Below are 13,456 nucleotides of genomic sequence, written 5' to 3' on the forward strand. Positions count from 1 at the left end.
GTTTATAACGACATGATACAAATACTCCAGATAGGAACTCGTATCAACAAAAAAGGTAGTATAGTTCTTCATACGACTCATATACCAATATTTAAAGTTTTATAATAATACATTTGTATTGTACATTTTAGATTCTCAAGTGAATATTTTCTCTGAAGTATTTTCAGGCCTAATGCTATACACCATTGATTTGTAACGAAATGTATAATCTTGTAATCATGATATTTGGTTAAACAACATCCAAAGGATAAATGGAATTTTAAACCCTTTTTGCCAAATTTAATTATATTTGTGTTTTTGCTAAACTTTTTGATAAAATTTACGTATTTACTGTCTTAGAGAAAATATTATACAAAATTGCCGCCAACGAGCAAAAATTGTTTGTGAAAACGAACAGCATAAGTACCAACTTTTGGACAACACAATTTTCTAGATTTTTCAATGATATTCACCAATACATCGCTAACCCGCTATTCACCATGCAATATTTTACCAATTCATGCAAATCAATACTATTTTTGTTTTTGTTGATTCACGATAAATGTTGTGGGACATGCTTCTATCACCATGTGTGGTAAAGGTCTACAGAAAGCGCATGTATTTGGAAATTCCCATTTAGCTTTTAGCATTCAAGTTTGTCAACCATTTGTAAATAGTACACCTATCCTGTCAAAACTGAATAAATTATTCATTGGAAAAGCATTTACATTTCATTGAATGTACTCAAAACAAAGTGCTGGGTTCCATTGGGTATAGTTGCATTATGAACAAAAAATGTTATACCAGTAGCTTAAATTTTTTGAGAATGGTGGTTAATCGAATTCGTCTAAATGTCAATTTTTTCTAAATTAGTTCTAAAGTTATATTGGAAATATTATTAAAAGAAAGAAAATACGGTATATGTAATTGAGACGAATTCACTGCTTTCAAGCGTGTTCACATTCATAAAGAATATTCGCAAACCATCAATCTCACTTACAGTTAATTGCGCTGCTTATGTGGGGATGTAAATTTATTTCGTTTATACGCAACGTATACTAAACAATGATTTGTTTGTAAATAGATAGAGATTTAATTTTACTGTGGAAAGCCTCAAAACAAGTATACTTTTTTGATAAAAATATGAAATAATGAAATGATGATTAATACAATATTAAAAAACATACAAATATTATTATGAAATTGAACATCAACAAACATTTTTATGCGAGCTTAATGCTGACAGGAATCCGCCTACTTAGTAAAGAGTAACAGTTTATAAAGTAAAAATATCACGATTTCATAAAACTGGCAATGTATGTAAATTTGTTTAATTTTCATATCGCGTGTTTTGAATTAAAGATGCCTCATTAATGATGCATAAGCATTTCTATGATAAGTACACCAACTACAACGAACGCAGTTTGTTTTATTTGTATTTCACAATCAGTATCCATGTTGGGAATGCTCAATTTACTTCTTAAATGCCCTAACCAGTAATGGATGTAAACTAATGGGTTAAGGGTAAATGGACAACATTTTGGCAAGCTAATTTCGGTTTTCTGCACATTTACAACAGATCAATATTCGTATTTCTCTGAATGCATTTTAATGACATTCGCCGCTACATAGTTATTATTATTTATTTTTCTTTTTTAAATCGTCTCTTTTAAATGCAATGTGTGTATTTCGAATCAATGGGATTTGAACGCATGTAAATGCAAAAAAAATAATTTTTTCCATTTTTTGGCATATATATTTCTGTGAACAGGACGTCATTTATCTATTCTTTGCTTCTACGAGGGCTGCTATATATATTTCTGGCCTAGGCAACACTAAGTGTTGCCAGGTGCAATCTGACATCTCCATTGGCAACTTTGACATTTTTTAGCATAACATCACTCAGAACGTTTTGCCATTTAATCGTGAATTGTTTTATTTACAGAGAATTAAAAAAATTCATCTCGGCCAAAAAATGGAATTAACTCGTGAACATTTTCGTGCGATCATTTTTCACAACTTTCGACGTGGATTATCGCGACAAGAGTACATCGATGAACTAAAATCTTTGTATGGCTATGAAGCACCATCCTATAGCACTGTGAAAAACTGGTACAACGAATTCAATCGTGGCCGATGCTCGCTCAAAGACGAATTCCGTGAAGGTCGTCCAAAAACAGCCGTTGTGCCAGAAAACATCGATGCCGTACGTGAACTGATAATGCAAGACCGTCATGTAACATACCTTCAGATAGAGGCATGCCTATGCATTTCTCCCATCAGCATACATTCGTTGGATCCCGCACAATTTGACAATCGCTCAAAAAAAAGGCTCAAAAAAGTGCTTCAAAAATTGGTTTGAGAGAGTGTGATGGATAATATTTTGAAAAACAATAAAACCATTTTCGTTGATAAATATTCCTATTTTCATTATTAGCCCAGAAATATATAAAGCAGCCCTCGTAATAACTAATTGGTATACTCTAATATTGAGGATATAAGTATTAGGAATTTCTATATATCTAATATATAAAATTCTCGTGTCACGATGTACGTTATTGAACTCCTCTGAAACCGCTCGACCGATTTTCGTGAATCTTAGCGTGCATATCGGATAAGATGGAGAATCGGACAACATCTATTTTTCATCCTCCTAAATGTTAAGGGTGGTCCACCCCTAAATTTTTTTAACTTTCCGCGAAGAAAATTAAAAATTTTCTAAAATCGGGAAGTTATTGGTTGTTGAAGTTCAAACCGATCTGGCTAATTTTAGTCTTGAAATATTCGTGGAAGGCAAGGAAAAGATTAGAGAGTGAGTAAATATGGAAAAATAGCGAGGAAGATATCAATAAGAGAACTTTATTCGAGTTGACAAGAAAAATATAAAAAGAGAAAACAAAAAATAATATTTTGAAGGTTGTCATTGTTGCTTTGTTAATATATTTTTGTTATTGTTCAATTGTATAAGGTTGTGTCGATAGCCCAAAACAATTTGTAAAAAATAAGAAAAGGCTAAGTTCACGTCCAACCGAACATTTTATACTCTCACAATTTATTGATGTAATTTTATTAAGATAACACACAATTTTACCTATATATTCGGCATAAAGTCCAATAGAAAATCATCATATATAGTATATGAGGGCTGATGTAATTCCAGAACCAATTTCACTAATTTTCACCAAGGTTTCAAGGTTTCCAAGGTTAACGGGAATAGTAGGAAAACAAACGGCACATTCGGCCTTGAAATTACTCCTAAATAGCAAATGAACGAAACACCAGTCGGCAAAATATACAAAAATAGCGCTATAACGAAGATTTTCCAAATATTCAAGAAGTCGCTGGAGGTACTGCACAGATCTTGATTGTCGATAAACGTTTTTGGAGGAGCCAGGATTCTGTTCACAGGTGATTTACGCCAGACTCTTCCAATTATTCCTGGATCAACCGTTACTGACGGGCCAATCGCATGCCTAAAGTCATTTAATTTGTGGCGACACATAAAGTATCGCCAATTAACAACTACCATATGAGTGTTTTTGCAACAATTTAAAATTGCGATTGTAGAAGCAGTTGGAAATGGTAGGGCCGCAGTTGATACCACGATGGATTAATAACATTTCCAACAGATTTCTGTCACTTCATTGACTCGAAAGAGAAGTTTTCCTGACATGAAACCTCAATATGATAACCATAAATGACTGATTGAATGACCTATATTGGTGGTAAAAAAAAAGATATCGATGATCTTACCGCGACAATTTAGAATTTCGGTCCAGGAGAGTTGTCACAGCTACAAACCTGGATGACGTAGTCAATTATCCCAAACTGTTTAAAATTGCCTGAACTATCAACACTCACTTTGCAATTAAAAGTAGTGTGAGTTGTCATCATGCTGCGTAACATAAATCGACCTCGAGTAATCAATATCGTCGCCGAAGCCAAGATTGGACCAACTTAATTTAATGTATACCTTAGCCACAACAACGTGTTGCCGGGTCTGCTAGTCTTATATATAAAATTCTCGTGTCACGGTGTACGTTATTGAACTCCTCTGAAACCGCTCGACCGATTTTCGTGAATCTTAGCGTGCATATAGGCTAGGGAGGAGAATCGGGCAACATCTATTTTTCATCATCCTAAATGTTAAGGGTGGTTCACCCCTAAATTTTTTTAACTTTCCGCGAAGAAAATTAAAAATTTTCTAAAATCGGGATGTTATTGGTTGTTGAAGTTCAAACCGATCTGGCTAATTTTAGTCTTAAAATATTCGTGGAAGGCCAGAAAAAGATTAGAAAGTGAGTAAATATGGAAAGGCTAAGTTCACGTCCAGTCGAACATTTTACACTCTCGCAATTTATTGATGTAATTTTATTAAGATAACACACAATATGACCTATATATTCGGCATAAAGTCCCATAGAAAATCATAACAAATAGTATATTAGGGCTGATGTGATTCCAGAACCAATTTCACTCATTTTCACCACCAAGGTTAACGGGAATAGGGGTAACTTGGCACCTGTTAGTAGGCAAATAAACGGCACATTCGGCATTGAAATTACTCCTAAATTGCAAATGAACGAAACACCAGTCGGCAAAATCGCCAAAAATAGCGCTATAACGAAGATTTTCCAAATATTCAAGAATTCGCTGGAGGTACTGCACAGGACTTTAAAAGATCTTGATTGTCGATAAACGTTTTTGGTGGAGCCAGGATTCTGTTAACAGGTGATTTACGCCAGACTCTTCCAATTATTCCTGGATCAACTACCATATGAGTGTTTTTGCAACAATTTAAAATTGCGATTGTAGAAGCAGTTGGAAATGGTAGGGTCGCAGTTGACACCGCGATGGATTAATAACATTCCCAACAGATTTCTGTCACTTCATTGACTCGAAAGAGAAGTTTTCCTGACATGAAACCAGGGACCGTAATCATTATAAGTTTTATTATAAAAATCACAAAATAATGATTATATATTGAGTTTTATGATTTTCATCACTTTTAATGATTAATTTTGAGTAATTTTTAAAAAATCGTAAATAATCATCATTTTTGAGCAAAAAAAATAAAAATCATAAATAATCATTATTTTTGAGCAAAAAAATAAAAATCATAAATAATCATTATATAAAAAATCATTATATAAAAATTATATAAAAAAAAAATAAAAATCATAAATAATCATTATATATGATTTTTATTTTTTTTTGCTCAAAATAAAACTCACTTTTGGATTACATGTTTGTTATTACGTTTTTTGATACTATTTTTTCATATGCTTTTAGAACATAGCTGAAGGATCAAATTTAAGATATGATTTTGGCACAGCTAACACCATATAACATTTTCTTAATAAAATTACAAAATTTGTTTAAATAATGATGTTTATTTCATATAAAGTAAATTATTTTTATTTTTAATTATTATTCAATTTTACAAAAAGTAATTTTGACAGTGACTCGGTGGAAAGGTTACACCTTTGGTCTGTCAAAATCAATTTAAGCGCAGAAAATGATCTTTCAACGCTTACTTGTGGTACAGAGTGCACAACATTGGCTAATTGGTACAGATGAGGATATTGAAATTGTTTTTCTTTCCAATATTCCATTATATTCCTATTTAAACTCACGGGCTTTGGGCAATAATTGTCAATTTCGGAATATCCTTTTTTGAGTTGCTCAATATGTGCATCATCTTCGGCCTCGTCATCAGAAGCCACTTCAATATTATTTAAAAACTCTTTTAAAAGCGAGCAGGTGGTCGAATTTTGAGACAATAATTCATTTCCTTGTTCCAATGATCCTGATACAGTCGGGCTATTTGGAGAAGTCCTAGGTATTGGATTCATCTAAAATGTAAATATAGATATTAGTCGTATTTTGATAGTTATATCTTAGCTTAAAGATACTTACACTTTTTTTTAGATTGAGAATTTGAGCTAACAGTCCCTTAAGCTGTGCTCTGGCCAACATAATGCTCAGTGGCTTTTGCAACAGCACTCTCCGAATACGAGGATCCAAGTAAATGCTACACAGAACAGCATTATTTGCAAAAAAACTTTCTTCCCTATCCTTTAACGACGGTTTGAGATGCTTCTCACAAAAACTTCGAAAAGTCTGGAGTTTTTTCAACATCTGATATGTTGAGCACCATCGTGTGGCAACATCGAGTATGGGCTGTGGTAATGATTTCTCTGCTATCAAATACCTATGACATTAATAATATATTCTTTTTCACACCTAAATAATAAGCTGAAAAACTTACCTAAATGATGGTGTTCGTAAAAGCTTAACGATTTTCCTCGCTTTCTCAATAACTTCAACGGATTCCAAGCTTAACATAAAATCTTTAACCGCAAGCTGAAGGGTGTGGGCAGCACATTTGATGGAGCTAATCGAATGAATTCTCAAATTTGTTGTAACTTCTTCATTATATAGGCTTTCTTCGAGTACATTATCGGCGTCGTTCAAATCAGAAACTTCGCATCTATTCATAATATCGACTGCCTTTACCATGTTTTTGCCGTTATCCGTGGTGATGGTGTATATTTGTTCTTTGTGTAAATTGAACTCATTTAAAAGTGTTTTAATTTCACTGCAAATATTTTGCGATGTGTGTGAAACCTTTAGCTCAATCAGTCCTAAAGTTTTAATACAGATTTTATCACAGTTCATGTATTGCACATTAACGCCGAGAATTCCACGATTTAACCTGGTGGCAGTATCCATTTTTAAGGAAATAATTCTGTTTTCTAGAGTAGCCTTTATTTCACTTGAGTTGCAGTTGAGTTTTTCGTCGACTAAGCCCATTATGTTCCTCGATGTTATAGCCGGTATATCTAAGCCTCTAAAAATTTGAGAAGTTAACGTCTGGAAGCCTTTCGAATCAAGGACGGCTAGAGGAAATTTTTCCACCGTCACCAAATCGATGCACGCATTTTTGGCTTCATCTTTCCCCATCTTCACTGAAAACTTTACTTGTTTATCGACAACGTAGCCGTCGTTACTAGCATTCACTTCAGCTTCGTATTCATTTTTATGGTTTGCTTCCAAATGCCGCCTCAAATTTCACACATAATTTCCTGAGAAATTTAATTTGCAAATATTACATTGCGAAACATTTGTTTCCACATGGTATGTAAAAAAATTGCGCAAAGTTAGGTTTCGCTTGCGACCCATTTTGGAACACGTAAATAATAAGCAATTAAAGAATAAATCACCTGCCATAGTCAAGCGTCACTAAAATAATAATTATTTATTCGTATTTTAATTCTTAAGTTTCCCATTGTATGTATTTTCTCCTAAAACTTAACGAATGTAACAATGTAAGAATGTAAAATTGCATAAGAATTGAAATAAAGCACAGTTAGTCAGAGATTAGAAAACCAATCACATGCGATCTTTAATTCTCTATCGCCAACGACAACTACAACAACCACTAGTACCGCATCACCACCAAATATATAAACGAAACATGTTTGCAATTTGTAAGCCCGGGCAAATATACTGTGTGCGAAAATTAATGGCCCCAGCTCAAAATAATGGCTAATATTGATTCATTATTGTTTTTAGTATTTTCATTATTTGTTCCCAATTTTCAGTCGTGGGGGCTGTTGTTGGTGTTAGGCTGTGGCAAAATCATATCTATAATTTGATCCTTCAGCTATGTTCTAAAATCATATGAAAAAAAGTACCAAAAAACGTAATAACAAACATGTAATCCAAAAGTGAGTTTTATTTTGAGCAAAAAAAATAAAAATCATATATAATGATTATTTATGATTTTTATTTTTTTGCTCAAAAATAATGATTATTTAAGATTTTTATTTTTTTTTTTGGTCAAAAATGATGATTATTTATGATTTTTTAAAAATTACTCAAAATTAATCATTAAAAATGATGAAAATCATAAAAATCTGAATTTAAAAAATCATGGTGGAAATGGATAGATCGTCCAAAAAGGATTACAATGGCGTTATCCTTATGTTTGTGTGACGATTCTAAGTGATTGATTTTTTTACTTAAAAATCCGAACGATAATCATTATTTACGGTCCCTGCATGAAACCTCAATATGATAACCATAAATGACTGATTGAATGACCTATATTGGTGGTAAAAAAAAAGATATCGATGATCTTAACGCGACAATTTAGAATTTCGGTCCAGGAGAGTTGTCACAGCTACAAACCAGGATGACGTACTCAATTATCCCAAACTATTTAAAATTGCCTGTATTATCACCACTCACTTTGCAACTAAAAGTAGTGTGAGTTGTCATCATGCTGCGTAACATAAATCAACCTCGAGTAATCAATATCGTCGCCGAAGCCAAGATTGGACCAACATAATTTATTGTATACCTTAGCCACAAAAACAACAAAAACTTTCAACATTTAAACTTTTATAGGTATTTGTAATGCTTTTACCTCTATACTTTTTAAATTATGCGTTGAGGAGGTAATTGTTAATAATTTGGATGAAAGCCGGTGACAACCAGAATTACGACTAAATTGAGCGCATTTAATTTTCTTGAATATAATCATGTTCCTAGAAACACATTTACATAATAAAACTTAGAGACTTATCGTCCACATGGCTACTAAGCTTATGAATAATTCAACTTGACTGTTTTTTATGGGGTAGATAACGCTAACAATTTACAATATTTCCAACTAACTGCTCCACTTATTTAGTACGAATTATATGTGCATACATGAGGGTGTTTGTAACTTATTCCAGGAAACCATTGAAAGTTGAAGCTATTTCCGTTTAAACAATTAAAAGTAGAATCGTATAGACATACATAGTAACAACGCACTATAAATCATAGTAAATCTATATGTTTACTATAAATGTTGAGTTTTATTTAGCTGTACCTTCAAGATAAGCCGGTAATTATAATAATGTAGATATGTGTACCTTATATAATCTAAAAAATAAATAATAAGCAAGGGCTAAGTTTGGGTGTCACTGAAAATTTTATATTCTCGCAATTTATTGATTTCATTTTATTAATATAACAAACAATTTGACTCACATATTCGGCATATATATGATATAAAGTCATTGAAAGTTTGAAAACCCTAATATTAAGTATATGGGAGATAGGGGAAGTTATGACCCCACTCACTAATTTTTGGCACGGAGATATATTAATAGAAGAAACATATTCCCCCTGAATTTCTTCTAAATATCTGAGAGACTTACCTATATTTTCGGTAAAACAATTGTTAGAAGCACTGAGGTCCTCATATTCGATATATAGGGTCTTGAAAACTTATGGATCGATTTCGACGATTTTTAGAAGGGCGATGCCACTCTTTAAATGCTGTATGTTTGCAAAGATCTGTTCCGATATCTTTACTAGTGCTTACTTTATATATTGTAAAGTACACGATTCAGATCGATTCAAAGATATGATATATGGAAAGTAGGCGTGGTTGTGATCCGATTTGGATTATTTTCACATCATATCATTGGGAAACTAGGAAGATATTATGAAGCGAATTTCATTGAAATTGGTCGAGTAGTTGCGGAGATATAGATTTTGACCAATAAGTGGGCGGAACCAAGCCCATTTAAAAGATTGTATACCATTTGGAGTGCAGCTCTTCTGTACCTTCTTTATAATGAAATGTAAAATTTCTGGTGGTTTTCCCTACTGATTTTTTAGTAGTTTACAACATAACTTTATGTGAGGTGTGCGTGGTTATAATTCGATTTCCTCCATTGGACTGTATAAGGTAGTAGATAAAAGAAACTATCCTAGAAATTTTCCTTGATATATCTTTAGCGAGATATATACAAAAAAAGCGTGGCCAAGCCTACATAGCCAACAAAATTACATTCAAATATGCCCGGTTTTCAAATATGCCATTCGGTTTTCGCCATTTACGCGTAACCAAGTTGCATCAATATATCTTAATTTTTACTCAAGTTAAGCATACACAGGCGGAAGGACGGACGCACAGACATACATCCGGATTTGAACGTTACTCGTCACCCTGATCATTTTGATATATATAACCCTATATCTAATATACTCCTAAGTTTTAGGACTTACAAACAACCGTTATGTGAACATAACTATAATCTTATAATATATAGTATAAAAATAAATTGAATTCAATTTTGTAGCATTAGACACAGTATTACCTCAACCTACTTCCAAGAACTAATCAAATTCCTGGTTGATTAATTATTTTAATACTTTTGTAATATATTATCACTTTTACAGACGTGCAACAACCAGAAGTAATCAAACAACACAATTGTACATGTTGTGTTGTACATTCACCCAGCCATTAGATTGATTTTATTGCAAATTATATGCTCCTTAGCAATGTCACATGAGTAAAATATTGTTATTGTTGTATACCAGTGCTTCACTTGTACATTATAAATTGAATTGCATTCTTGCTGTCGTGGCAACATTTATGCGCCATGTGGTTTTGCTAGTTCTCTTATATGTAAATATTCTTCCTGCATATATGTATGTATATAGATGAAAACAAAAAAAAAAAATCGGTATATTGAAACAATACGAAATCTTCTACTTTGATATAACTCCGCTTACAGTAATTCTGTATTACATATAGCTTCGACAACGAAAAGTAATTAAATTTCTAATTGTGTTCATATGTTATGGCCCAATTTGTGTCCACACGACGTCAAGAATGATTGCAACTTATCTCTGGGTAACACAAAAGCAGCCAATTAATTGATGGCAACGTTGTTATAAGTTTAGAAGCTTGTCTCTTGCCAAAATGACACCTAATTTGTTGATTCTTACATTCAAGTTCGGTTTTCCTACAATTTCGCATTATGCCAGCTTGGCCCTTTTCTAGGTCCTTCATTATTACTTTTCCATTAAATTCTATTTTTTCGGAAATAGGAGGACTTATTAAAGTGTAACCGTAGAAAAGCTACTAAATCATTAGAAACACTAATTATTATAAATATATTCAAATAAAGACACTACCTACTTTTAAATTCGTCCGTTTTTATTTATTCATATGTCATACAAGAGAACTGTTATCCATTTTAATTATTAAAATAATAAAGGTGTGAGCCTACTTGACAGTACTTACTTTATATATTCGTATATCTACATTGTGTTTGAACTTTTCAATTCCCAAATGAGTAAATTAATATAATTGTCTCAACAACATATACAGTGGATTTTACTAAGTAGACGTACCAGGACGTAACCTCATGTATGTGAATTGAATAATATATTATATGTATATGTGAAAACATTCAATTTTATACATTGAATTGTGTAACTTATACAATTTAGGTAAAGGGATCTTACCTGCATTATGTAACATATAACGCAAATTATTTTATAAATATATTGCCGGCTATTCAACAGCTTTCTGCAATATTCACCCCATAATATGTTATTAACTGCATTGACAGCAAATATGTATAAATTTAAAGCCACTTTCAGTAAGCTAACCTGACTGCACCCACCTTACCATTCAGTTGAAACCCAATTATTGATTTTATTTTTTTCACAACATTTTCCATTTTAGTGCATCCAATTTCAACTAAACCATAGCACACTTTCAAGCCAGTGGCGATAACCCCTTTGAATATTTTATATGAGTAGGGACTTATTTTGGATTTATTTCATTCAGTTATTTGGTGTGAAACTAAAATGGGGCATCTTTTGTATTCTCCAGTGGTTGTACTTACCTGATCAAAGTATGAATAAAATATGTCACATTCCTTTCTGCAATCGTCATGCTACTTGTCACAACTCACGTGCTGCAATAATGCGGACGATTCTCTCATGTTGTACAAACACACCGTTTTACATTTTTTATAGCGAAGAAATGAGAAAGTTGATGTTTCTTTTAAAAGCCACTCAAAAGTCTAAGAAAACTGGTAGTTGTGGTTACAATTTTTGTAAGTGGAATAAAGGCTAAGCTTATAACTAAGTTTATACGCTTGAATAAACATTGTCATATTCTAATAAGTGCTGGTAATAGGTGCAATGATCTCTTAAAATTGTGAGGATATAAAAATATGTTTCTCCCTCTTTTATTTGAAACTTGCAGTATTCAACGATGTATACCAATCATTTTTTTTTTTATTAGTTAATATTATTAAGATACCACACAATCCGTCCCGTATCTTCTTTTAATTCAGACATTCAATCACTCCACACGGTGGCACTTCAGTAATAATGATATTTAATATGATTTTGGTCTATATACATATGTCCTCCTCTGGTCATAAACCGTATATGTATGTATGTAAAGGGTGATTTTTTAAGAGCTTGATAACTTTTTAAAAAAAAAAAACGCATAAAATTTGCAAAATCTCATCGGTTCTTTATTTGAAACGTTAGATTGGTTCATGACATTTACTTTTTGAAGATAATTTCATTTAAATGTTGACCGCGGCTGCGTCTTAGGTGGTCCATTCGGAAAGTCCAATTTTGGGCAACTTTTTCGAGCATTTCGGCCGGAATAGCCCGAATTTCTTCGGAAATGTTGTCTTCCAAAGCTGGAATAGTTGCTGGCTTATTTCTGTAGACTTTAGACTTGACGTAGCCCCACAAAAAATAGTCTAAAGGCGTTAAATCGCATGATCTTGGTGGCCAACTTACGGGTCCATTTCTTGAGATGAATTGTTCTCCGAAGTTTTCCCTCAAAATGGCCATAGAATCGCGAGCTGTGTGGCATGTAGCGCCATCTTGTTGAAACCACATGTCAACCAAGTTCAGTTCTTCCATTTTTGGCAACAAAAAGTTTGTTAGCATCGAACGATAGCGATCGCCATTCACCGTAACGTTGCGTCCAACAGCATCTTTGAAAAAATACGGTCCAATGATTCCACCAGCGTACAAACCACACCAAACAGTGCATTTTTCGGGATGCATGGGCAGTTCTTGAACGGCTTCTGGTTGCTCTTCACCCCAAATGCGGCAATTTTGCTTATTTACGTAGCCATTCAACCAGAAATGAGCCTCATCGCTGAACAAAATTTGTCGATAAAAAAGCGGATTTCACATTTCGAACCGAACACTGATTTTGGTAATAAAATTCAATGATTTGCAAGCGTTGCTCGTTAGTAAGTCTATTCATGATGAAATGTCAAAGCATACTGAGCATCTTTCTCTTTGACACCATGTCTGAAATCCCACGTGATCTGTCAAATACTAATGCATGAAAATCCTAACCTCAAAAAAATCACCCGTTATATTGATTTCTAACCAATGAAATTAAGGCGCGGTAATAATGCATACTGGGTACAATTGGTTTCATTAAATCTTTCTTCAGTACAAATTTAAGCACACTTCACAAAATATACATATGTATACGTCTATACCTCTGATATTTCAACTCAAAGTGTAATATTTAAAAGTTTATTTTACTTTTAATTAAATCATGTATGCGGCGCAGAGGCGGCCTCACACTCATGAAACCTTTGAACAAACACATTGTGCAAAACTCACA

At 33.0% G+C, this 13,456-nt stretch overlaps 1 protein-coding gene across 1 annotated transcript; it reads right to left on the reverse strand.

The window, feature by feature from the left end:
• Nucleotides 1-5,292: 5,292 nt before the first annotated feature.
• Nucleotides 5,293-7,734, reverse strand: LOC128922139 (uncharacterized). The gene is made up of 4 exons (XM_054231763.1): nt 6,251-7,734; nt 5,899-6,193; nt 5,517-5,834; nt 5,293-5,334 (listed from the first exon to the last, which is right to left on the reverse strand). Exons 1-4 carry the CDS (start codon nt 6,943-6,945, stop codon nt 5,293-5,295), a joined length of 1,350 nt encoding a protein of 449 aa, XP_054087738.1. The 5' UTR covers nt 6,946-7,734.
• Between the last annotated feature and the right edge of the window lie 5,722 nt (nt 7,735-13,456).

Source organism: Zeugodacus cucurbitae, chromosome 5 (genome assembly GCF_028554725.1).
Source record: "Zeugodacus cucurbitae isolate PBARC_wt_2022May chromosome 5, idZeuCucr1.2, whole genome shotgun sequence".
NCBI classification, from domain to species: domain Eukaryota; kingdom Metazoa; phylum Arthropoda; class Insecta; order Diptera; family Tephritidae; genus Zeugodacus; species Zeugodacus cucurbitae.

Bases quoted from the DNA above. Each gene is read 5' to 3' on its own strand.
- LOC128922139 (XM_054231763.1), bottom strand. From the start codon at position 6,945: ATGGGGAAAGATGAAGCCAAAAATGCGTGCATCGATTTGGTGACGGTG. The intron at 6,194-6,250 runs GTAAGTTTTTCA...TTAATGTCATAG, and splicing joins TTACGAACACCATCATTTAG to GTATTTGATAGCAGAGAAAT. The intron at 5,835-5,898 runs GTAAGTATCTTT...TTTACATTTTAG, and splicing joins TTCTCAATCTAAAAAAAAGT to ATGAATCCAATACCTAGGAC.